A 26,100-nucleotide genomic window follows, 5' to 3' on the forward strand; every position below is an offset into this window, starting at 1 on the left:
GATTCCTCAAATATGACTTAATAAATAAAACGGAGGGAATAACTGATTGCCTTTTTTCTTTTCCTCCAATGCTGCTATGGGAGTTTCTTTGAAAAAAAGGGATAATTTTAGAAATCTTACCTAAGATTTTTGTTAATTTCATTAGCCTCTGAAGTATGTAAAATTATACAAACCTCCTATGAGGTTAAGGTTTGATAATAAAATTAGTCCAATTCGAAAAAGTAATATTTTTTTATAATAAAAAAAATATTAAAAAGTACTTTAAGTAGGGAGATCAAACTTTTATTTTTCATAAAAGAATAAAAACAATTAAAATCAATCCAACGGCCAGCCGCATTCATGTAGTAAAAGACCTAATATCGCGGACCTAGGATAGGGATACATCGGGACCGTCTGTTCATCAACCCAATCCAACGGTTTTAACAGATGCCAACCCAACGATCCAGGGAGAACCTAAACCACCAATAATAACCGACCGCCATTCCCTATATAAACAAATCATCGGCTTCAAACCACCACCATCCCAAACCGAGGCGGTTAGGAATTCCTTCTTTTCTAGTCACCCGATCTAGCTAAAAGCCCTAATCTCGAAAATCATCTGATGGCACCGCCGAAGGCAGAGAAGAAGCCGGCGGAGAAGAAACCAGCCACGGCGGAGAAGAAGCCACCGAAGGCGGAAAAGAAGATCCCCAAGGAAGTTGGGGATGGGAAGAAGAAGAAGAGGACGAAGAAGAGCAGCGAGACCTACAAGATATACCTATTCAAAGTGCTGAAACAGGTGCACCCTGATATAGGGATATCGAGCAAGGCCATGGGGATCATGAACAGTTTCGTGAACGATATCTTTGAGAAGTTGGCCCAGGAGTCGTCTCGCCTCGCTCGCTATAACAAGAAGCCCACCATCACTTCCCGTGAGATCCAGACGGCGGTGAGGCTGGTGTTGCCCGGTGAATTGGCCAAACACGCCGTTTCAGAAGGGACCAAGGCTGTTACCAAATTTACAAGTTCTTAGATTTTATTACATGGTAGAATAATATTGTTTACTTTTTTGATGTTAGTACATTAGTAGTGTATTGTTCTCCGCATATTAGTAGTGTATTGTTCTCCGTTTGTGGATTGATTGATCAAATTGATTCCTGGGATTTGCTGTTGAATGGAATTTAGGATTTTTGGAACTGTCGTGATGTTAGATATTCTGTGTTGTTGCCTTTACTTTACTCCTTGCGGATTTCGGATGTCAACTGTTGGGTGTTTCAATTTGGGCCCAATAAGCAGTTTCAACTTGGGTTTCCACGCAGTGGCCCAAGAGAAAGGGAAAATGGAAAAAAAGAAGAATCACCTCTTGTTATTTAATTTAGAGGATCTTTTTCAACAAGTAGAAAATCCAAATTTTGCGATCCAATTTGATATTTGATATATATATATATATAAAAGGTGTTACTTTGAGGAAGGGATAAAATATCTTTGAAACTAAACGGTCCAGCCTGCTAGACTCAAAATCACTTTCCAAAATTAACAGGGGAATCTAGCATTTCCGTCTCCCAGCGAAACTCCAGTTTACCTGAGTGCATGATGACAGATTTCAAGTGACCAAATAATTAAATGGCCAAATAACCAACTTGTATAGCTCGTATTACTGTAAAAAAGAAAACCCCGCATTATGAATGCAAATGCAATATACGCAGACACGTATTTCTCAAAACATTTACACAACTGTAATTTATCTGCCCGACCAAGGAAAAAAGCATGTTACCTGCCAGTATTAACAAGTAACTGGACAAATTAAAAACAGCCAGCCTCTGCTGCCTACCAGCAAATAAGTGACAATATTTAGAACCTTTCTTCCACTGTTACTGTTTTTATAGGAATGTAAAATAACATTCTAAGCCCACAGTACAAGCACGTAATTCCCAATAGTTTACTTCCCAATTACTCCTCCAAAGATTGGCCATTTGAAGTCCTGATACCGTTAACTGCAGCTTTGCCAGAAACCACAAAACTTGATCTCCATGTGAAAGAAACCCCATTAACCTGAAACAACTTCTTCTTTGGCTGAAGAGACTTGATGCGCCAGGCCAGCTATTTAGTGAAGCCTGTACTCATTAAGTTAAAAAGATTTAGAAAAGGAAATGGAGAAAGAATGCCTATGCATGCTAAGTATCAGCAAAACCAGTGAACAGAGAATTGCTTGCTCAAGTTTAACAAAATGGCTTTAAAGGAAAAATATAAAGTAGTTAGTCCAGAATCAGAGGAGACTGGTAATAAATAGCAGGCAGGATATTTTTCAAGCAGAGAGATAGAGAGAGGAAGCAAAATGCAAACTGGGAATACATAGATTCACTGTATCCTTTGGAGCTATTCAAAGTTCAAATCCAAATCACCATTCAAGATAACAAATCAAATGAAATTACAATAGCTCTATTGTGGTGCTGGGTGCATCGAGCATGTACTATAGCTATATTGAGCAGACTCCAATATAATAGTAGAAAGTGTTTCACAAAAAAACTATTTAGGCTAACAAACATCGCTTTCCTGTCCAATTCTTATGACGGGATGCATGACATTCTTGTCAACTTCTTTTATCAATTGAAGAATTGTAGACTGTTTGAAGTGTTTCAGATGCCTCATTGGTACTTCATCAAGTTACCTGATACGGTAAACCAACACTGCCCATGAATCCTGTCACAGTTTTATTTTCTTATTTTCCTCTTCACATCGGAAGATGACACAATAAATTGCGACTGTGAATGATAAAGCTTTACTTATGTGGACTACCAGAACAGGCATTTAAAGGTCAGGAACTTACTAGTTTGCTGAGTGACACAGAGATAACCGGGAACAACAAAGGCTACTTTTCTTCAGAAACATGATTCACTCACTTGGAACTCCTTACGAGCGTATAACCATGAGTATTAGTGCTCTAGTTATTTATGTAAATTAATCAACAAACACTACATCTCCATCTTTGCTTCAATGCACCACAGCAGCATGGAAAGCAAAATGTGAGACAACTCCCAATTTGATTGGTAATGTACATCGTTACCATATTTTCCTTGTCATACCCCAGAGGATTTTTTTAGCAGAAGCAGAAAGACCATCATGAGCAGTTTTACAATGTTTTTAGCATTTTACAATGCAAATCGTTCCTCTTCCCTACAGGGATGGGGGTCTTAACGAATTTCTGAGTCAATAGTAAGAGGGTTATGGATGGTGGATTGTCCAGTTTTTGGTCTAGTTGATTCTTCCCCTTGTACTCCAAAACCTGAACAAACCCATGCATGATATATCTATATGCAACACAAAAGTAAGAACTGCATCCCTTACAAGATTATCTATACACTTATCCTTCAGATCATCACTTTGCAGTTGAATAATCAACAAGTTTCCTTTAACCAGTTAAAAAAAAAAAGAAAAGAAAATTAAATCTACGTACGGATGTACTATGTGCAAGCACAGTTGATATATGATTATCCAAAACCATCAGGTAACACTAGCAATCACACAATAGACAGTATGCCTAGTAATACCACAGCTTTCAAGAAGAATCACATTGAAAAAAGAACTGAAACTGCTTACTTTACAGTAAATGAATTTCTGACCAAGTATACATAACTAAATCTTACATATAGATAAAGAAAACTTTACACTGGTAGAGACAACAAAAGGTGGATTTAAGAAATAAACCTTGGAGAGCCAGCATTCATGTTCCGATGGAGAATCCGGCCAGTACAGGAATCTCCAGAATCTATCAATTCCCTCAGCCCCAAATTTGAAACCTTCTCCTCCTTGTCATCAGACTTTTGATCACGAGCATCAGCATTAGCCTCCTCATTTTTCTTCTTCTTATCCTTCGTCAGCTTCTTATTGACTCTTTCAAAGTAATTCCCATAAATATACTCAGGCGTATAACCATTTTCCTCATCGAATAACATTATATGTCCATGCCACTCCCAAACCCGATAATCAGAATCAGTATCCTCATGAAACCCGACACAAATATGGTGCTCGCCAACTGTAACGGCCTGGCCGGAATTGGGCTTCAGAATTTCGGTTTTGCCACTAAGGATGGTGCGGATGATCTCTTTCTCGAGCTTGGATTCCTCCTTTGCGAGCTGGGTTTTAGAGGATGATGAGGAGTCGTCGTTGTCTGAGTCGGAGTCGAAGTCGGAGGGTAAGTTGTTTAAGAGAAGGTCTTCGAGGGATTGAGGGGGGAGGAAAGAAGGGTTGTGAAGAGGAGCAGGAGGGCGGAGTTGAAGCCTACCCATTAGGGTTTGGAGGAGGAGGTTGTCGAAGTTTGGGGTGGAGGTGGTGGAGTTGAAGGAGCTCATGGCGATGGTGCGAGGGTTTCGGCCTTTGGGGTGGTTTTGATTTGGAGCTGCAGGGTTCTGGGAATTTTTCAGGTGGGGTTTTTCGGCCTTTTGGGGGAGTCTTTGATGGGAAAAGGAGGACTTAATGATTCAATGAGGTGTTGTGGGCCACGGAGCGAGTGGGCTTGGAGGAGAATTACGTAAAAAGGAGTTGATTTGTTTTTACGCAGTGTTGTCGTTTGGATTTGGGGCTTTTTGTGTTTGAATTGCATTTTATTTACATACATTGACTTATTTATATAATTAATATATTTTTTAATTATCTTTTATATTATATATATCAAATAAAAAATTATTACAATATTTTTAAAAAAAATTATCCCAATTAATCTCGTATTCAAACACTTATTTCTTGCTCGACAATAACTAACTGTTGTTGCCGTATAAACATTTTTAAAAAAAAAATACACTAATCTCCCCTCTAGTTTCTATAAAAGTTAGAGACCACTCTTCTCGTTTTCAAGCTTTGGATAGGATATTATTTGAAATAATTACTGTAACACTTTTTGTGATATGATGTATGTGAAATAAAAAAGTAATTGAAAAGATAAAAACCTGTATTGAAAATTATAATGGTAATATCAGCAAAACACTTTTTGTGATGTGATGTATATGAGATAAAAAAGTAATTGAAAAGATAAAAACCTGTATTGAAAATTATAATGATAATATCAGAATATTATTATATTTGACCAAATAATTTGCTGTCCAAACAAACCAATGGACCTCCGTTTTCAATTTGTTTTCCATCAATCTAATATGTATTATAGTTTGATTTTACATTTTCATTCTTTACCTTGACCTTTACCTTTCTTATTAATGTCCTCTACATTTAATCAAAGACAGTTGTCAATACAAAAAGTTTTATTCTAGATTTTATCTTGAAAGAGATAAATAAGTAAAAAAAAAAGAGTTTTATCATGAAAATTGAAGACCTCATATCTTTGTGGTTTTATTCTCGATTCTTTTTATTCACCTATCAAATTAGAGAGATATGCACCAATATTTATTTCTGTAATAAAATGGATTGCAATAAAAAAAAGAGAAGACAAAAGAACAAACAAAAGGAATATAATCTGTTCATTAGTACTCCATAAAACTCCTTTGAGATACGATTATCTTTCGTACCAAAAAATAAAATAAAACTCCTTTGAGTTCTTTTCGTCTTCATCATCATATACCAATTGAATCAAGCCAAAACAGTAGTAGTATGACACGTGTAACTTGAAAGTGTGCCTACGCGATACAGCAAAGATAGTACGAATAGCCCCAAGAACCGCACGTTTCTCGCAAGCATGGATCAAACTACCTCCTCAAGCTTTCCACAATATAATCTGCGTAGAGGTCCCTGAACGGAGCAGGAAAAGAAGGCGAATCATCAAACTGAAAATGACACTAGGAGTTCATTGTAGTAGAGCTAATCTAACATTTTCTTGTTTCTCTTCAGTCAGTCGCCTTCTGGTTAGAAGTGCAAAGTAGACTAGTGCCAAGCCTAATGATGCCAGATACAACTTACTGAACTAAGAGTACATTAAAAGTCAGCAAAGAGAGGATTTTTAACAGTCAAAACATGGTTGCAGTCAAAAGCAATGAGTTTCCCTTGGCCATGATAATCGAGCAATCCACCATTATGTGACACTGCTGGAATCAAGTAACTTGAACTCAAGGTTATAATTTCTTTTGCTTTGCCTACAAGTCTATACCATATCCAAGTAGATGATGACAGCAGTTTCAGATAACTAAAGAAATGCAGTATAATCAAATGCCACTAAAATATATGCAGGAGCAATGTGTAGCTAAATCACTTACATGGAATGCTGAACAGCTTCATAGGCCTTAGATGCAGGCAGAAAGTCGTTTACTGCAACTTCCTTGTTCTCATTTTTTTTGTCTGGTTCATTGTTAAGAAACCCAAAAAAACAGACCACATACACAAAAAAGATAGAGAACATGCCATTAGAGACAGAACTTAGGCATGTGACAAAGGTTTTTCTGTGCAAGAGTTTTTATTCTTGAAAAGGATACAATCTTCAAAGAAACGTCTGATCTCAGCTAAGCGATGTGGTGGAAGTTCATTAATGTCGTTATAGTGTCGATATTCAGGGTCATCAGCACATACTGCAATAATCTTATCATCCTTTTCCCCCTGTATTACGAAACAGTTAGGATCATTTTGTAGGGAAAGCAAGGCTGTTCTTTCTGTGACTGATAGCCGTACCTGATCAATCATGGGCATGACACCAATTGCTTTAGCCCTAAGAAAGCATCCAGGAAGAACTGGTTCCTGCATGTATACATGAAGAAAATTAAATCTCAAGAAGCACACCTCTACAGAAACGAGTTATATCCTTCACACGTGCACCACTTTGAAAGTGATGGTAGCAAGAATGCATGACAACGTCATCAAACATTTTACCACATCTTAATTACATGCATAATCTTCCCATTTTGTGAGAGTTCATGAATGTGGATGGGTGAAACCCAAAGACCAAGCCACTTTACTATGGCATTGTACTCTCATTTTGGAAGGTTAATAGTAAGCCATAGTTGCATGTGCACAATACTGTGCATTTTTCTGGTTCAACAACCTATCCACTTGTTCATATCTTGCATTTACAATGAATAGCAACTATTTACCTGCATAATGACCAAGACATCCAAGGGGTCATTGTCCTCACAGAGAGTACGAGGGATGAAGCCATAGTTATGCGGGTACACAACAGATGAGTAAAGAACACGATCAACCTGAAGATGCAAAATCAATTGGTAATTTATGATACAATTACAATAAAAGAAATTTTTATACTCTGTACCTTGATTAGTCCAGTTTTCTTGTCCAATTCATATTTCACCTTACTTCCCCTGCTGATTTCAACCACCTGCCAAGGTTAACCCAGTTTATACGGCTATTTCAGTTAAACCAGAGGATAACTAAAACCACAATCCTGGTGGAGGTACATTTGTGAAATTCCAAAATAGACTTAGTAAGAAAGAAAGAGACCAGACCAAAATCGTCAAACCAAACAGTTAGTAATGTAACGAAATATATATTCACAGACTAATTAAACTTTTCAGTAGTCCAATATCCATAGCTTTCTTGCAAGGTGAACATTTTGCACTTCCAAATATTCATAGCCATAGATGCGATATCCAGTTGCACATTTACACAGCATGTCTACGTTACCCAATGGCTGCATCAATTGATCTAAGCAGCAACTAGCAATTGTGAAGGCAAAATGGCATAATCATACTTTATATATCAGAGCTCCATAATGATTCGGCTACTGGTTAAAATTATAAAGTTATATGAGATATTCTGGCATAGATTAGTGTTAAATTATGCACTAAGTGTACCAATTGGCAAATTTTTGTAGTCAGACTTGAAGAGGGAAATTTCAACAAACTTTAACCACCAAAAAAGAAGAAGAAAAGCAAGGACTATCAGTACTTGACTTGGAATGATTTCCTTGAATTTGATAAAATCTCGACTCTCGTGGAATATTGGACATTATCCAAGACTAGCCCTTACATTTCTTCATTTGTAAAAAGTAGTCATCCTATATCTAATTAATGTCCAAGATGACAAGGAATTGCATAATAATAACCACAAATATGCTGATTAAAATGAGCTTGGCTCTTCATTGACACTATTGCAAAAAATTATGGCATTGGATAGAGCACAAAAGTATATGTTTAAGGACCCAAATGCTAGAGTAATACCCTTTTACAATCAACTAGAGTCATTTGATTGTTTTTCTACTTCATACGTCTCATATTCCTTCTTTACCATCTTATGATTACAAATATGAAAACAAAATCAACCATAAATGTGGTCAGCTCCTAAAGTCATTGAGCTTAACCAGTTTCAGTTCCATAATGTAGTTGAATTCGTATGCGGTATATACATCAGGTATCCTTTAAGTCGTTATTAACTTTAGAAAGATCCATACAATCAAATAAGTATACACACAAGTTGTTTTAACATTAATGATAACGTGCTACGTTATTAACAAGTTCACCGCTGAAAAATGAGCAGCTAACTCAAGTGTGCAGAACCTTTTTTGGTCAGTATGACTACAAAACAAAGCCAAGGAATGTCAGAGAGCTCACACAGTTGAAAATCTTTGGAGCTCCAGGTCCTGCACGAATTCAAGTGGAAGGAGTCATTGCGCATGCTAAACTCCAAGACATCAATCAGTAAAGGAAACTTAATTCAGACTTGACCAGCATTAGCTAGGCATACAGTTCAATTACCTATCTCAAGATCATGCCAAGGATGGGCAGCAGCTGATCTCCTGGTCAGGGAAGAGAGGATCCTTTCGTTAAGAGGTGGATGTGAGGAGTGATGAGACTTGGGAGGTTTAACCGGAGTCTCAATATCTGTCGGGGTCTCGCCTGGTGGAGCCATAGTTTCAATCTGCACATTCGAACAAATTCAGAAATACGCCTGTGGTTGAATAAATTTAAGCAATAAAGATGAATAATACAAACAACAGTACAAAAACAACAACAGGGGACCGGGTAATCACAACAAAATCACCACCACTCCAACCGATCCCCCCAGAACAGGACATGATATTTAACGATCCACGTATAAAACGACCCCGCCCTCCCCGCCGCCTTGCCCCAAAAAAAAAAAAAGAAAGACAACAACGAGAATAACCAACATAAAAATAAACTAGCAAATCATATATCGAAAATATACACCAGGAACCGCCATAATCGAAGATCTACAGTACATAAACTGAAACTTGAAAAAGGCAGAGATGTATAGCAATAAATGTACCCTTAAAAATGAAGGAAACTATTAGCACAAGGCAGCAAGTGTGCACATACTAGTATCTTGAACGTGTTATCGATGCATGCGAAACGAAACCGAATAGCAATACTCAGAATAAGGGACATATGTCACATACCGGAGGAAGAACAACCGCAAGAAAAAAAAAAAGTTAAAGGACGACGAATGGAGAAGCTTACCCAAAATGATCCAAGAAGAAGTTAGAGGAGAGAAGAGCAGAAACGCGTGGGCGAAGAAAAGCTCAGATCTCGAAAATAAGCGTGTAGTTGAAGCTGAAAGAGAATAATTATAGGGATTTATAGAGAGGGCAAAAGGGAAAGAAATAGAAGCAGCACAGGGACTCCTACCACCCCCCTAGAGAGAGAGAGAGAGAGAGAGAGAGAGAGAGAGAGGGAGAGGGAAGCTGAGTAAAGGAATGCTGGTCGTGGAGGGAGGTAGGCAATACCTTACGCGTTCCCGCTCTCCGTTTCTTCCACCTTTTGCTCTTATATATATATATATATATAGAAAAGCTTTCAGCATTTAAAAGAGCGCTTAAATATAAGCGGAGTAGTAAAAGATAAATGGGAAAAAAAGAGAGACAATTCTCGTGTTTCCTTTGCTTTTTATGCGGAATCAGAGCAGGATTCTCTTCCCCAGGGAAGGGAGGGGAATATGACTTGGGTTTGGGTCCCCTTCCCGGTCCGACTGGCAGTGTCTAGTGGAGCATGGTTAGAATTGACTGGGTCAGGTTGGAAAATCGGTGGGACCCCATTAGGACGGGGACGGAATTCCTAACGGTCTTCTTGCTCGTCGCGCTTCCCATTTTCTTTACGCATTGCGTCATCGAAAACGGACGGTGAGCGGTTACCGATGCGTTTTCTTATTTTCTGGGCGGTGGTCGGTCAGATCGAATATTCTTTAGTACCACCTCAAATCCCCGTCCTGGATGGAGGATAATACAAGGGGTAATTTCAGAAACCTCCTTGAGGTTTATGACAATTGAGGCCAACTCCATGAGATTTGAAAAATTATACTTGCCTCCTTCACAAACTTTACAAATTATAAGTGAAAAAATGAGTTAAAAGACAAAAATAGAAATCCCGTTTGGTAATACTTCTTTATTTTAAAACTCTAACGTCATCCAATCTAGTATAGTATATTTCATTTCCAATTTTTCACTAAATTTCTTGATCCATTTACAAAAAGTTGATCAATCAATTAGGGAGGCATTTATTAAAATAAATATCTTCAAAAATTGCTTAACCAAAAAAAAAAAAAGTCCAAAAACCTGCTTTCAAAATATGGCTTGAGTATTCCAGAAAAAATTTAACTTGAAATTTTCACCAAATGAATAATGGTGATAGTTTGCTTTTTTTATCATTCAACTTGTTTTTTATATCATGGAGGGGTAATATTGGATATTAATTTTTTTTTTTTTTGCTTACATCACCAATTGTTACCAATGCATACTTTCTAAAGGGGATTTTCATAATTTTTCAAATCTTATGAAAGGTTTCTAAAATTATCTACGTTCCTGTCATTTTTCATATTTGGCATTCCAAATCAAACTCTAGTAGTTGTATAATTTGAGCTCTAAAAATGAAAGAGGAATCAAAACAAACATGTTTTTTTTTTCTTCTTTAATTTCTGAGATCCTATATTCCTATATGCATGTTTTTTATTATTCGAGAATACGATCATTAGGAGAATCACTCAGTGTGATACGTTAAGGCAGAATATATGTGCACTTGTTGTACGTTTGAATGCTTACTTGGCTAGTGGAATCTCTGTTGCATCTTGAAAAAGCTTCTCATCGAATGATAGTCCCTCCGTCCCGAAATGAATGTCGCACTTCGGGTCTTGAGCTTCTTTTCAACAGTGTCGCATTTTGGTCTAAGTTCCAGCGCTACCCCTTCCGTACATTACTCCATTGAGTGGCAGAAAGAAAAAGCAAGGATGACAAGATGTGTGGGACCCATACTTTACAAATGTGTCCAGCCTTTTTTTTGAGAAAGTAGCTTGCACGGCCATTGTTTGCATTTGCGGTGAGACTCACGCATATTAGAGCAACTCTTGTAATTTTATGGGACCCATCAAAAACTTAAAAGGAATCTGGTATATTTAAGGGCATGAGATGGAAATGAGGGAAAGTTTATTGCCAATTATAATAAGTGACATTAATTTTGGGACAGACCAAAAAGGAAAGCATGACACTTTAAATAGGATGGAGGGAGTAACTAATAAGGACCTTAGAACCTTTAGGAGCGTTCTGAGTTTCCATCTGATTGGATCCCTTTAATCGACCACTCAGGACATGACACGCATTCTTTATTTAATTAATGAAAGTTATTTTTTTAAAAAAAAAAAAACTAAGGTGGGGAAAAGAATAAGCAATTGCTTGAAGTGTTCGCAATTGTTTCCTTGCGATTTAAGCAACCTTTCCTGTAAGTATATCTATTTAGACATGCATTTGATGCGTAGCCAAGGTCAATCCAGAACTTGTGCAAAGTCGAATATCAATTAGACAACAAATTATCTGACTAGTTGATCGGTTCCAAAAAAAAAAAAAACAAGGATAAGAACAAATAAAAGCTGACCAAAATTATAAACATGGGTTGTAGCTAGCAAAATTTCTGTTCCCATCTCTGAATAATGGCCTTGGCAATACTTATGAAAATTATCAAAGAAACAAAATGTCAGCAAGTTCATTCGAACAGTTGAACGCAATAAATTAGTCGCCAAAATGATTTCGCCAATTCTTTAGAATTCACAATGTCATAATATTAGTAGTCATTACATGATGAACAACCAAACATTCCTCAACAAACATATGTATTATATAAGGGACTGCTATCCCGTTAAGATTTTGTGTATGTATACCATTCACGTGTTAAGTGTGAACTATTATTATTCCGCTCAAAGGAAAGCATCTCATCTCGTTTTTGTCAATATAAATTGATTACGTTGACAAGAACGGACCGCTTTCTCTCTAAAAGTTGTATATTTAAATTTCACTGCTGACACGAGGATTGATTGATGATCGAAACCAAATTTATCCAAATTTTTGCAAGCAAATGGAAACATGCTGAGCCTCAGTTGAATAAGAGGAATTGGCAAGTACGCTGACTTCCGTGGCTTAATGCTTATACCAAAATGGTGGGGAAAAAAAATACCTATGAAACGAGTGCACCGCCGTGGCTTGGCTGGCACTTTCCATTGACTTAGCACAAACTTGCCAGTCTTCCCCTGTTACCAGGTATTTTAAAGGACTTACCAGATGCCTGGTGGTGAAGCAATATCCAGGTCCATCTTTACCAGTGGCTAATTGGTAATTAAAAAATGAAAATAAAAACATGCTTTGGACAAACTAATTATGGCCCCATCTGACAAATGAGTTTTTTCAATGTTTGTTTACAAATGAGTTTTTTCAATGTTTGAAATGTGTAAATTTTTTGATATTTTAAAATGTACAGTTTAAAAATTTTGATAAGTTTTTTTAGTTTATTGTAGTTAAATTTGTTAAAAAACTTATAGCAGACAAAATTTGTCAAACATTTATTTGCCAAACATGCCCTAAAGTCAGGTGGTGAACAAGTCAGTCTTGTCTTAACTAGTCGTTATATAGATAAGCAAAGTCGAGTTTTAGAATTTTGGCTTTTCTCCCTCACTAAAAGAAAATGAAATAAATAAATTATCAATGAGCAATAATAACTGTCAACTGGACGGCATGGGGTGGTTCCGTTCTGTTTTTATGTTTCTTCGTTCGATAAGGACTTTTGGATATTAGGCAGACGAGCGATTGCACTAGACAGTAGTTATTCCAACCAACTTAACGATTGGTTCCAATTCCAAGCCAGGAGATTTTAAGGCCGCTGTAACAACGGATTTACTCCCTCACGTCGGTCAGGCTTGTTCGAACCTCAATCAAGTAACTCGTAACAGAGGAGATTTTAACCACTACACTACACTAATGGGTCAGCATCCAAGCCACAAGCTCCATTTCAATTGCCTCATTGCTTTTCTAGATAATAAAGACCAACGCCAATTTTAAGTCTGGCTACCCTCTCCAGGCTGAAGCCCAACTATGTTTGATATTTCAGCTACATGGGCCATCTCCTACCCAAGTGGCCATTTCACATTCTTTTTTTTTTTGTCGAAACGATAGATGTCATATAACCTAATATAGCCTAGTCTAAGGGGAAGGGGAAGGGGAGGGGGTTCGATGTGAGTACAGACTCTATCGATGAAGGTCAATTAAGACCGCCACAAATTGTGGTAAATTTGTGGGAGGCAGGGATTGAACCCCTGACCTCCATCATCACCTTTAATGGTGATGACCACTGGACCAAATGGCCAGTGGCCAGTGGCCATTTCACATTCGTTGTGCAGCTCTGAAGGTTTTCAACACTGGGGTCTGATCCCGTTGACCACGTGACAGTTTCACCTCCACGCGTAGTTAACAATTTATACCTATGCCTATTCCTACACTAAAGAGTAAAGAGAATATAACATATTCAACTGGGTCATTGAAAAAAAAAACTGGGTCATTGAAAATCAAAAGCGACTAAGCCCCCTTTGAATTGGAGGGAAGCCCTTTGAGAAGGGGACAAACGGGCATATAGAGTGGCAACTAATGGAAGTAAGTTTGAAATCTTATTGATCTTTTACTCACGAATATCTTAATCGCTTTTATGATGGTCAATAATCCAAAAGGCTGTTGTTTTAAGTATGTTTGTTCATTGTGCACATAAATATCTATCGAAACAATTCCATACGATAACTAGTACGAATGTGTAAATTGACCCTTATGTCCAAAAAAAAACATGGTTCCGAACATATCCGAACTGCTTGTGTCACTAAAATTGAACATATTTGAACCGTTGGATCATTACAATATGCGGATTTATTTTGGAAAAAAAAATTTAGTTCCCAATATTTAGCACATGTACAGTTTTAGTCTTTAAAATTTTGATAAAAAATAAATTTAGTCATCAATATTTGACACATACAGTTTTAATCCCTAAAGTTTAGGTTAAAAAAAATCTAGTCCTAATGTATTCAATTTAAAATAGATTGAGGACAATTTCTTAATACTAAAATTCTATTTGATAATCCAATTTAGAACTTAAATTTAATGAATTCAGATTTTAATACGTTTAGATGTATTTAATAATAAAAAAATATAACATCTACATTCATTAAGTAGTACTAAATTTTTTTAGGCGAAACTTGCTCGTGACTATTCACTTATTACTTAATGTGATAAACACTTGAATGTATCAAATTTATATCCTGTTTGATAAGTCAATTCAATATTTTAATTTAATATATCCAAAATTTATGGTACGGTTTTATAAAAATGAAGTATAAAAATCGAAACTTGAAATTTGGATATATTAAATTATTGAATAGTTAAGTACTAAATTTGATACATTTGTATGTATAACATGATAACACGTTAAATGATAAAGTGAACAGACTAAAGGTGCATTTGATAAAATTGAAATATGAAATATGAATCCGTTAAATTATTGAACTGTTAAGTATTAAATCTAATACACTTAAGTGCGTATCAGATTCAGTGACAAGTGAATAACTTATCATTTAATTTTTGGAACAAGTTTTGCCTAGAAAATTTAGTGTCACTTAGTTCAAATGTTCAATTTTTTTTATCATACAGTGTAAATATGTTAAGATATGTATCCATTAAATTTAAATACTAAATTGGGTTATCAAATAGGATCTAACATTTATTTCTAAAGCAAGTTTTGCCTTAAAAAAATCAATGTCATTTAATTAATTCAATTGTTTAATTTTTAGTTATCAAACGCGTCTGAATATGTTAAGATATAAATTCATTAAATTTAAGTTTTGAATTAAATTGTCAAACATGGTCTTAATATGTTTAGACGCATTTGATAACAAAAAATTAAACACCTGAACTAATTAAATGGCATTGAAATTCTTTGTCAAAACTTGTTTTAAAAAATAAGTGATAAATTATTCACTTATCACTTCATATGATATACACTCAAATGTATTAGATTTAGTACTTAACAATTTAATAACTTAAAGAATTCATATTTTAGATTTTAGATATCAAATTTCAGTTTTCAGATTTCAATTTTATCAAACACACACTTAGTATTTAACAATTCAGTAATTTAATAGATTTACATTTCAGTTTTCTAATTTCAATCTTGTCAAACACACTCTAACATGATTTAGTTACATACAATTATGTGTCCATTAAATAGCAAAAGTGCCAAACATTGGGGAATCAAATTTGTTTTTGTTGAAACCTTAAATACTAAAATCGCATAGATATCAAATATTGGAAACCAAAACTACATTTTTAGCATTTTACTTTTATGTATGTCGGATAGAGGCTTCATTTTTTGGATAATCGCACCAGTATAATCGTATTTAGTGTAATTTTTAAGATACCGGGATTCTTTTTTTAATATATAAATGACTAGATGAATATGGTCCGATATTTGTGTACACCAAAATATTGGGCCGCTCGCTATTGTTGTTTGTAATTTATTTGACATTATTTTCTTAAAGAATTGGGTAACGTATTTGATTAGTAAAATTGTGAACTGTGTAATTTATTTGGAATGACGTCTCTCTATCGTTAAGCAGTTTCAATGATTTAATTTTATCTAAATTTATTTAGAAGAACATATTAGGTAAGCTAATTTTGTAAATCCGCATTTCGGACATGATATAATATCCGGAATTGGCTTGATAATATCCAAAATTACGAATATCATGAATTGCGGATACAAGTCAGGTAATCATGAGATCTTGGCGGGGCGGCGATCCGACCCACTTGCATCTTGATAACAGGATACTGCATTTTTTTCTCACTTTTTTAGTGAGAAACGGAAAACAAAATATTTTAGTTTTTGGGGGAAAAAAAAAAATTCAACGGCCGACCGGTGCTGACGTTTTAGGGACGCATCCCCTGTTCCCTCCTCTTTTTCCTCTTCCCTCATTTATTAGATCTCTCTATTATTTTCTGTATTTGTCTCCGATCTGGTAAATATATATATTTCTCCCTCTTTCTCGATTTCTAGATTTATTAGTTAAAATTTATCCCATATTATTATCGCTCTTTGAAATTTCAAATTCTTGTTAATCCCTAACATCTACGGCTTAATGTAAGAGCAATTTTGTTTTAATCGTTTACTTTGGTTCGATTTTAGGTTATATATTTTTCCATTACATCGCATCTGAGAGATCCAATCAAATCAGATGGCTGCTCCGCCCGCTAGAGCTCGAGCCGACTATGATTATCTCATAAAGCTCCTCTTGATCGGCGACAGCGGTAACGTCCTTCAATCCTCCTTAGTTTCTACTTCTGTTCCTTTTCTTTCTTTTATTGTCTCCCCAATTTTATTTTCGTAAAAGACACCCTTTTTCATGCCTCTACATTTGTCATTTCTGTATATGTTGACCTTTTTTGTTGGTCTTGGATTTTGTTTCTTCCACATTTTTGCCTGTCATGCATTTTGTATGGCTGTTGTTTGTTCCTCAATGTTTGATAGCGTACAACTTGTAAATTGATAAAGCTTTAAACAATGTAACTTGGGGATTTTTGTTGAAGTTTGAATCTAAAAATATGATTCGTGGGCCATTTTAGTTGGACAGACTTTTGCCTTTAACTGCTTTTTATTCAGGATAGCTAAAATGCTGAATCCAAGTATTCCATGCAGAATTTTAATGGCGTCCAAAATGCACATCATTTTTGCGTCCTAGATATAGAACCTTTATTGTCAGTAATGTCAACTTGGCTTGTCAAACACAGAGTGATGTTTCTTCACTTGATTGCACTAAGGGACTTAGCTTGAGCTTTAAATTTGTAGTTAGACCTTTTGGAGCTGTTTAGTGCAAGGACAACAATATTAAATGATTTGGGGAAAATTTGAGATTAGAATTGTTATATTATTTAGCCTTGAGTTCAAAATTGGAATGAGCAAGCAAAAAGTAACCAACATTCTTGAATTGGACAATTTTTTCATGTTGGAGTGCTAAATATGCTGTTTTGCGGTTACTTGCAACAGGTAATGTTCGGAAAGGTCTCCTGAGTTCTACTTGCATGTTTGTCGATATGTTAGAGTACTCAATTGAGTTTTCACAGCTATGCTTAACTGGTTTGGCAAGTTTGGTGATCCTCTGTGGAGGGTAATAGTTTTGGTTCATTTGCCTTGATTTTTATCAGTTGTCATGAGGGTATTGTTATAGATTCTTAACAACTATCAATTTTGGATGATTAACTAAACATGGTTCTTTTTTATTAGCCAGTCAGATGACATAGAATTCTCTTTAGCCCCCCAACACCCCCACCCCAATCCCCCCCCCCCCCCCCCCCCTCCAAAAAAAAAAAAGAGGAAAAGAAGAAAATATTTCTTCTTTTCAGTGTATGATCCACTAAGCTACTTATCTCATTTGTAGTCATGGAATTTGTGTTTTCTGATAAAAGATGTTCAATATGTAATCTTAACTTTTTTCTAAGTTATACAACCCATGGTTGTCAATTGCAGCAACTTGAAATTTCTTGTGTTTGAATCTGATAGTTCTTCTATCATGTTCTGACTGTGATCTCGCATATGTGATGTAAATTGAAGTTAAGTGTAACTAGTTAAGTTATGTACTGAAGTTGGTGTTTGGTTACATCATTTTTTGTGAAAATTTGTTAAGAAGATTGGAAAATGTTAAATTTTAGTCTTTGTTTTTGGCATTTATTTGAACTCTAAGATATTGACTTTGGTTTCATCCCCCCCTTATTGGACGTGTCTTTGTGATCCAATTTTGGGGCTAGCCATTCAAGATTAGTGAATGGGAAAGACTTTTAATATCCTTCTAGCTTTTCCCCAGAAGACATTTGTTGTAAATCCAAAACAAACATTCATTTTAGATTAAACTTTATAATATACTAAAATATTGTAGTTTTGAGACTCCTATGTGCTTTTCTATGTAATTAATGATTGTATTCTGAAGGACGGTGGTATCAGTGTGGTTTTCTTGCCTTTCCATGTTCTGTTAACTTAAAGGATTTCGATATGCTATTGTGTTCTCAATTTCAAAGGACTGCTCTTGAAATTGAATCTCTAGCATAAGTTTTATCTTCACATGTCTGGTCTTTGTGAGGTTGTCTTTTTGTTATAGATTGTGAGAGTAATGCACCTCTTAGTGTTACAATAATTAGGCTTTGGTGTATTATGTTGTTTAAGTATTTTGTTAAGACAGATCGGTTTAAGACTCAATATTTCCTCTCTTTTTCGGGTCTATTGGATAAGAAGGCATTTAATGTACAGGATAGTTAGGTGCCTTTTATACTCAGACTGAAAAATGGTGAGTTTTTTAGTCAAACATGAGCAGTGATATATAGGCGTAACAATAAAAGCAAGGTTTTAAGTTCATGGACTTTGGTTCTATCATAACTTTCAGACATTAAGGTGCTGGAACTCTCTTGCTCAACATGTTTTAGACTGGAAGTATATGAATTTGGTTTGAACTTGACTCTGATTTTGTTTTCAACATAGGGTGCTCGGTTAATGTCTTGTGACTATGCTATTGTGAAACTTAACTGTATCCTGGATTCTTATATATCTGTGAATTTGTGTTTTTGACTTTCAGGTGTGGGTAAGAGTTGCCTTCTTTTACGTTTCTCAGATGGTTCCTTCACCACCAGTTTTATCACCACTATTGGGTTGGTGATGTTATTTTCATGTTACTAGAATGTTGTCTTTTTGATTATTTTCTACAAACTAGTTACGATGCGAAATTGATTGCATAGGATCGATTTCAAGATTCGTACTATTGAGCTAGATGGGAAACGGATCAAACTGCAAATATGGGATACTGCAGGACAGGAGCGTTTCCGAACAATCACAACGGGTGAGTGTGTAATCTTTGTATGCTGTTACCTTGTTGACTTCTTTCTTTAGTGTGACCTCGGACGCCTCTCTCAACTGCTTCATCCAGTTGAATGCTTATGTTTTCGCTAATCCTGCTATAATGGATTGGAAGGATAGTGAGAAATATCTTCTGATCAATTGTCAAGATAATGAATCACGCCATTTCCTTAGAAATGTTCTTGGGAAATGGTTTCTTGGATTGAAGACAAACCATATCCCGTTAAGTTAGTAGATGTCTTCTTTGTTGCACATACAGAGCAGTGTTGGTGAACATGTGGTATCACGTCATTTCCCTAGAAATGTTATTGGGAAATGGTTTCTTGGATTGAAGACAAAGCATATCCTGTTAAGTTAGTAGATGTCTTCTTTGTTGCACATACAGAGCAGTGATTTTGGATTGTAGATTATTTGCTTACATCATCAACACATTTTCCAACCAACTTTTTATCTCACATACATCACATTAAAAGTGCTACAGTATTTTAAAAAAAATTATCCCAAATAATCTATTATCCAAACACTAATGTCTTTTATCAATAATAGAAAAAAAAGAATTATGTTACTGAGAATGTGTTATAAGAATTTTTTTGCTTTCAAAGTTGTTGTTTCCCAGTTAAATTCTTTCTTGTAGTTGAACTTGTATACATAGCTAGCTAACAACCATTGAAATTTGAGTTGAATTCTTTTGGGCTTCTGTCTTTTGGATCTCAAAGCAGCAGCATGAAGTTTATAGCCCTTTGCAACATGATTTAAGGAATTCTAAAGGGACAACATAAAATCGAATATAGTAGATGGCTCCTTTGCTGCAATTTCCAAATGTTTATACTTGTCTATGATCTAATGAGTTGTTCGATGGTGGATGATGCTAACATATTAACATTCACTAGCTCCTTCAGGGGAGCAGCAGAAGATGTTTGATCGATGTAAACCTTGCATTTGACGGGGAGAGAGCTTAATCTTGAAAATGCCTTCGCATGATTTAGGGATTGTATTGAAAATTTGTACCTATAGCAGAAATTAGCATGAATAAAATTTCTCGAAAGCCAACCTTACCTACAAAATGTTGCTTCTGACCAGATCAAATTGGCAATTAATCTTCTTCTGTTCTGCATGTGCTTTAACTGAGCTCTAGCTGACTTCTATTTTCCGTGCATGTGCCTATTTTTCCTTTGTGTTGGAAGTTTGTCTTTTATGTTTGTTGTATGATGTCTAAATTTTGTTGGAACTTATTAAATGTTTGGCCTAATTTTCTTATATCATTTATTTTGTGCAGCTTATTATCGGGGAGCCATGGGAATTCTGCTTGTTTATGATGTGACAGATGAGTCATCATTTAACAGTAAGTCTTTCTTTCGTTTTTTCTCTTATATGGTGCTTGGCCTTGGACTTTTATATGGTTGACTGTTTATTATGCCCTCTGGCTTGCATTAAAACTAATCAAGAAGGCACAGCTCTGGTTGAATAGTTGAGCTTCCTCTCTATTTGATTGCTTCGACATTGGTTTATAACTAAATTTGCAATGTTCAGACATTAGAAATTGGATTCGGAACATTGAACAACATGCTTCTGACAATGTCAACAAGATATTGGTGGGTAACAAGGCTGACATGGATGAGAGCAAAAGGGTACTCTCTCTCTCTCTCTCTCTCTCTCTCTCTTTCCAAAGATTAATTTAATGTGAATCATCTTCTCTAGGCTGTTCCGACTTCCAAGGGTCAAGCACTGGCAGATGAATATGGAATTAAATTCTTCGAAACTGTAAGTTTATGCAGCTGGTTATTTTGTATTAATCTGCCAAAGAGCTAAATGTTAATAATATGATGACATGTAGAGCGCAAAAACAAACTTGAACGTTGAGGAGGTTTTCTTTTCAATAGCTCGGGATATCAAGCAAAGACTTGCTGAAACTGACTCCAAGGCTGAGGTACAAGCTTCTTGAGCAGAGATCTTAATGTTATTTTACATACGAATTTGTTTTTTCTTCTTCATTCGATTAAAATATTCCCGTTGCTTTCTGCGACTCGATTTTTTAAGTAAACATGGTGAAGCTGTTTCTAATAAAAAGGAAAAAGGGTACAGATAGGCAGCTGAGATATGGTGTTATGAGTAGATGATAAAGTTAATTGCTCATGAATTGTGTTTTCCTTCCTACCTCCCTCTGGAACGAAAGTAAAGAAAAGACGTCCACTGCACTGCACTGGTGGATTTTGGGATATAAGGCGGAAACACTACTAATTTTCTGGTCCTGTTTCCATGCAGCCCCCAACCATCAAAATAAACAAACCAGACCAGGCGGCAGGGGCTGCTCAAGCTGCCCAGAAATCAGCGTGCTGCGGTTCTTGAGCATTTCAGTGCGTCTGAGATAAATGATGAGGTGGCTGTCATGAAAAAGGGTACAAGCTATGACAGCAATATCCTAATGTTATCTGTTCTGTTGGGAAACTAATCTTTGTCATAACAATGTTGGTTTTGGTTGTATTGTTTTGACTAGCATTTATTTTATTCAGCCCTTAGTCGTGTTATGTTGGCAGCTTTTACTTGAACGGGGAAAAAGTATACAAGTCTCATTTTTACTTTGCTAATTAGTACTTGCTTTGAAGTAAAAGGGGGGGAAAAAAATCAAACTGTTACTTTTGATTTGATAGTTGAAAGTATGAACACTTGTGTCCTTGTGTTACTTGTGGTCGAACTCCTGCCATGATTTAGTGACGTAGTTTGCCATCCGTACATGTCCTTTGTGTTATTATGGATGGTTTGATAGTGACCGACATATTTCTGCATAGAGAGATTGCATTTTTCGTCTCAAATGTTTTAATTTATAAGCACATTTAGTCCCATTAACTGATTATTACCAATTGCTATTGAAATTCGGTCATGTGCTGTTAAATATCGGCAATTATTTTTTTTAAAAAAAGAATTACAAAACTTGAAATAAATGTTGTTGCCAACAATTTATAATAAAAGAGGACTGATTAATTACTTGCAAGCTGATTGTGTGAATAATTAATATTTATTTCATAAATATAAAAATTCGACGGACAAGAGAAAATTTTGATTTTTAAAGGCTAATTATTCTCATGATCAGTATGAGTAATTAGTCATTTTTTATTGCACGTTATAGCAAGTAATATTTTATCAACTTTTAAAATTTTTGGCAAAAATTAATTACTAGCAGATGACCTTATTCAGGTAATAATTGGTAAAAAGTAGTCATTAGGATTAAATGTGCGTAAAAGATTGTAACATTTGAGACTACATTTGCTTTTATTCAAACTTTTAAGGGGCTAAAAACACTTGCACCTCATCTTACCATGAGCATCTTTCATTTCTTGTCGTAAGAATTACACTCTCATCTGTAGCAATCAATAGTTCATCGAGCCCGGAAAGCAATCGATGAAGTTCTGTCGTGTTTCAAGTCTGAAATTATTTGTCAAACTATTATTGTTGCCATCAGCTTTTGATGCTAAGAATGTACAAATGAGGAGGAAAATGTTATGCAAGATTTTTTAAATCTCGATTGTGATCCATAGGGTAGGGATAGTTGGCTGACGGGCAAAGGGGTAAGGTCGCTCCCACGGGGTAGCTCGCTCCTCCTCTTTAGGATATGGCCACTTACTTGGCAACCAGGGTTCGAGTCCCGTGGCAACCAGGGTGTGGAGTGGGGCTTCCTCTCTCGGAGCGCAGGGGGATTAGTCGGACCCCGTAAGGATTGACCCGGACACCTCCTGTATCGATAAAAAAAAAAAAAAAAAAGAAGCAGAGGGGTAAGGTCTGATTTGTGGTTTGTTGTGCCACATACACTAGCAGCTTCAAGTTGTTGAGTTGCGTCGATTGGACACTGTCGTTGAAAAGGCAAAAGAAACAAGCCTTTTAATCTTATAATAATAGTGAGTGGGGCGGATGCCAATATCATTTTCTCTCCTTTGAACTTTTATTGCTTGAGAAAGCTCTAATTATCAATAATGTCGATGGGGCAGGAAGGTTTCTTTCAACATAAAGTAGATCAGTGCAGGGTGACGGAGTCTATGAATATATATATATAAATCAATTATTGCTTAAATGATTAATGCTATTGCCTTTTCGTGCAATTATTGTCCAACTCAGATGAGTTGCTTGCAATCGATTTTTTAGCCATTGATGCAATTATTGATAACGCATCCAATAAAAGACAGAAAAAAGCTGTTTAGAAAGCTAATTTTTTCTCCTTAACAAGAAAAAGGCTTTTATTTCTCTAATGAGGCGGCGTTGATAGAGTAACTAAAGTTAATGGATTCAAATTCCCTTTTATCCTGTCTCCGTTTCTTAAGTCTCGTCTCCCTCTTGCTAGAAATTTTTTTTTTTTTTTAAAAAAAAGGTTTTTATTTCCATCATTTCAGGGGGTGTTTCATGCAAGAGGCACCATGACATGAAATATGCATGATTTAGGCGATTATACAAAAAGCTACTCTGTTTTGTGCTTTTAGTGCATGGTGCCTTCGTTCAAGCAGAGGCTTCAAACTGCTGTTTTTCTGTCAAATGAGGATGCATTGGTTTGGTGCCATTTCATTTGACTGTGTTGTTTTCGGAGTATATTAACAAATAAATATTATCCAAACCGCCATTCATCAGATCTCCGTAGAGCGTAGACAAGCACTAAAAATCTCAGATTTGAATGATGGGATCCTCATGTGCGACATTGCTTTGCTCCCTGTGGTGTTTGGAAACGTGAATCAAATTATTGAGACTTTGTGCCTTTGGTTGACCAAAAGCTGTAGAGATTAAAGAAGATGACAAAAGAAAAGCTTCCTTTAAATCTCAAAGACTCCTTTACGACCGGAGAAAGGGAGGATGATGATGTAGAATGGGCAAGATAAACTGAAAGCCACAGATCAAATTTGTTTCCCTTTTTGTTTTTGTTTGGTTTCTTGCGATTAATTGAATTGAAGCCTTGGATGTTTAGAACACATTTCTTTTTTTAATTTGTTTTGTTTTCCAGTATTTCTGAGTTAAAATTTAACGTCAATCTGTCGTGCATGTATCTCCATCCATATCCCTTGAAATAAGGATAACGCTCATCGCCTCCAAAATATCTCCGTAAGCTTGTTAATCATTAACAGTTCTCCTTTTTATTCACTGTAGGGTGTCCAGTTTGTAAATTTTAGGATTGCAAATACGGTGAAAATTTTATTTTTGGAAATTTTAGGGAACATAATTAATACATTTTTTAATCACCATTTATCACACCTCAAAAAAGAATATGTTATTTTCTATAAAACAAAACACCCCAAAAGTCCATTTCAAACGGACATTTAAGTTTTTGGGAATTCAATTGAGTTTTGGTCCAATGGTCAGGATGAGTCTTTCAGAATTCTCTTATGAATTAGATTACAAAAAAGTCTTGTACTTCCTACTTCCTTTGTTCAAAAAATTTAGAGAGAACTTTTTTTTTTATCCCTTTTTTCAAAAAAAGAGACTTACTTGAGAGACTTTCTTTGTTCAAAAAATCTGGAGAGTGGGGATCTATAGTTTGGCATTAGGAGAACATGACAATTAAGAGAACTTCTTTGAGAGAATTCCTTCGTTAAAAAAAAAAATCCAGCCAGAGAGTAGAGATCTAATCTGGTAGTAGGAGAACACGACAATTGAAAGAAAATTCAGAAAGACTTCTTCCTTTGATCAAAAAATCCAAAGAGCGGAGATCTGGTCTGACAGTAGGAGAACGTGACAATTAAGAGAATTCATTCGTTCAAAAATTCAAAAAAAATGGGGATTTGGTCTGGTAGTTCGTTTGAAAAATGGGGATCTGGTCTAACAAATGATAGAACATGCTAACAATTTAGGCAGTAGGAGAATATAACAAGCCTACTTAGGCATCCCCGAATCCGCATACAAGCCTAGTTTGGCAGTAGAAGAACATGACAATTAAGCGTACTCGGTGTGTATTACGTAACTACTACAGATACAATTTAATTGCAACGGATCTTCTGTCCCGCACCCTATACCACTTTCTGTCTCATTTTTTATTATATTGCTATTTCTTTTACATAAACATCATGTTTTAATTCTTTTTTTTATTTTCTTAAGATCCAATAAACATCATTTTTTTTTTTTTTTGTTTTAGGCATTAGCATTAGGGGAATGTAACAACGAGTGTACTACATAAAATTACAGGAATCACCCGTAAAATCTGACGGATGCGATCATTCGAGAAGGAGACACGACTGACAGACGTTCTTGAAGATGGTCTCAATGTCATTCCCATGTTAAATTCCTGCACGCTGGCCGCCCGCAGAATTGATGCGCTGCTGATTTTACAGCAACTTTGCCAGACTTGATGATCCCTTTTGTACCTCTTTGTGGAATGCACATTTGAAACCACTACCATTTTCTTCCTACTTTACGGACCCAAGTTGTTGTTTTGGCTAAAGCCAAATATCACTGGAACAGAACCGATGAATGAATATTCAAATGCGGGCAAAACTCCGGAGAGTTGTTGTTTGGATTGATGCTTATTTATAAGATATTAGTTACATACTTGTATTATAAACACATTTTTTAATTAATTTTTTTATTTTTTTAATTACCATTTTATCTCGGATACATTAAATCATAAAATGTGCAACAGTAATGTCGATTAGCAGCATCACCAGTTTATAAGAGGATGATCTCTGGATTCGAACTTTGTAAGCCCGCATCCTCACATCCACAACCGGAATATGGATTCTGGTACCACTCCTGCTGACCTATGCTGCTACTATCAGTACTTACACCTCGCAAACGTGGCGCTTTACATTTTTATTCGCGCTCACGTAATAGTCCAATCTGTTATAACGAAATCCAGGCAAATGCCGAGCAGCCTATCCCTTTGTGGCTGTGATGATATATCATGGTTTGTGGTTGTATGATATAATTTGGGATAATTTCAGATACCTCCCTTGAGATTTTCAGCAATTATAGAGAGCTCCTCTCAAGTTTCAAAAATTACACTTATCTTTATCGCTTTTAAGATTTATGTAACAATATAGATCCAATAGCCTACATTTTTTTT

The 26,100-nt window shown here is 35.8% G+C and overlaps 4 protein-coding genes across 5 annotated transcripts; 2 read left to right on the plus strand and 2 right to left on the minus strand.

The window, feature by feature from the left end:
- The first annotated feature begins 507 nt into the window (after nucleotides 1-507).
- Nucleotides 508-1,175, plus strand: LOC113697502 (histone H2B.9). Its single transcript, XM_027217150.2, has one exon. It carries the CDS (start codon nucleotides 602-604, stop codon nucleotides 1,010-1,012), a length of 411 nt encoding a protein of 136 aa, XP_027072951.1. The 5' UTR covers nucleotides 508-601; the 3' UTR covers nucleotides 1,013-1,175.
- A 517-nt stretch (nucleotides 1,176-1,692) lies between these two features.
- LOC113697484 (uncharacterized) lies at nucleotides 1,693-4,445 on the minus strand. Its single transcript, XM_027217121.2, has 2 exons — nucleotides 3,685-4,445; nucleotides 1,693-2,093 (listed from the first exon to the last, which is right to left on the minus strand). Exons 1-2 carry the CDS (start codon nucleotides 4,326-4,328, stop codon nucleotides 2,084-2,086), a joined length of 654 nt encoding a protein of 217 aa, XP_027072922.1. The 5' UTR covers nucleotides 4,329-4,445; the 3' UTR covers nucleotides 1,693-2,083.
- A 981-nt stretch (nucleotides 4,446-5,426) lies between these two features.
- LOC113697255 (soluble inorganic pyrophosphatase 4) lies at nucleotides 5,427-9,669 on the minus strand. 2 transcript variants are annotated; one of them, XM_027216802.2, is made up of 10 exons: nucleotides 9,611-9,669; nucleotides 9,345-9,437; nucleotides 8,622-8,784; nucleotides 8,478-8,506; nucleotides 7,181-7,246; nucleotides 7,005-7,112; nucleotides 6,586-6,651; nucleotides 6,393-6,513; nucleotides 6,177-6,258; nucleotides 5,427-5,715 (listed from the first exon to the last, which is right to left on the minus strand). In XM_027216802.2, exons 3-10 carry the CDS (start codon nucleotides 8,773-8,775, stop codon nucleotides 5,673-5,675), a joined length of 669 nt encoding a protein of 222 aa, XP_027072603.1. In that variant the 5' UTR covers nucleotides 8,776-8,784; nucleotides 9,345-9,437; nucleotides 9,611-9,669; the 3' UTR covers nucleotides 5,427-5,672. The 2 variants fall into 2 exon arrangements, with proteins under 2 accessions (XP_027072603.1, XP_027072601.1); XM_027216800.2 differs by lacking the exon at nucleotides 9,611-9,669 and having other exon boundaries at nucleotides 9,345-9,513.
- A 6,357-nt stretch (nucleotides 9,670-16,026) lies between these two features.
- On the plus strand, nucleotides 16,027-21,655 carry LOC113697180 (ras-related protein RABE1c-like). Its single transcript, XM_027216670.2, has 9 exons — nucleotides 16,027-16,191; nucleotides 16,359-16,480; nucleotides 18,793-18,865; nucleotides 18,953-19,053; nucleotides 20,347-20,412; nucleotides 20,601-20,698; nucleotides 20,769-20,831; nucleotides 20,905-20,997; nucleotides 21,333-21,655. The coding sequence occupies exons 2-9, from the start codon at nucleotides 16,408-16,410 to the stop codon at nucleotides 21,414-21,416; spliced, it is 651 nt and encodes a 216-aa protein (XP_027072471.1). The 5' UTR covers nucleotides 16,027-16,191; nucleotides 16,359-16,407; the 3' UTR covers nucleotides 21,417-21,655.
- The last annotated feature ends 4,445 nt before the right edge of the window (nucleotides 21,656-26,100 follow it).

This window comes from Coffea arabica, chromosome 6e (genome assembly GCF_036785885.1).
Source record: "Coffea arabica cultivar ET-39 chromosome 6e, Coffea Arabica ET-39 HiFi, whole genome shotgun sequence".
Classification (NCBI taxonomy): domain Eukaryota; kingdom Viridiplantae; phylum Streptophyta; class Magnoliopsida; order Gentianales; family Rubiaceae; genus Coffea; species Coffea arabica.

Bases quoted from the DNA above. Each gene is read 5' to 3' on its own strand.
- LOC113697502 (XM_027217150.2), top strand. From the start codon at position 602: ATGGCACCGCCGAAGGCAGAGAAGAAGCCGGCGGAGAAGAAACCAGCC.
- LOC113697180 (XM_027216670.2), top strand. From the start codon at position 16,408: ATGGCTGCTCCGCCCGCTAGAGCTCGAGCCGACTATGATTATCTCATA. The intron at 20,832-20,904 runs GTAAGTTTATGC...GATGACATGTAG, and splicing joins GAATTAAATTCTTCGAAACT to AGCGCAAAAACAAACTTGAA. The intron at 20,998-21,332 runs GTACAAGCTTCT...GTTTCCATGCAG, and splicing joins AAACTGACTCCAAGGCTGAG to CCCCCAACCATCAAAATAAA.
- LOC113697484 (XM_027217121.2), bottom strand. From the start codon at position 4,328: ATGAGCTCCTTCAACTCCACCACCTCCACCCCAAACTTCGACAACCTC.
- LOC113697255 (XM_027216802.2), bottom strand. From the start codon at position 8,775: ATGGCTCCACCAGGCGAGACCCCGACAGATATTGAGACTCCGGTTAAA. The intron at 8,507-8,621 runs GTAATTGAACTG...GAATTCGTGCAG, and splicing joins TTGGCATGATCTTGAGATAG to GACCTGGAGCTCCAAAGATT. The intron at 5,716-6,176 runs GTAAGTGATTTA...TGCTCCGTTCAG, and splicing joins GAAGCTGTTCAGCATTCCAT to GGACCTCTACGCAGATTATA.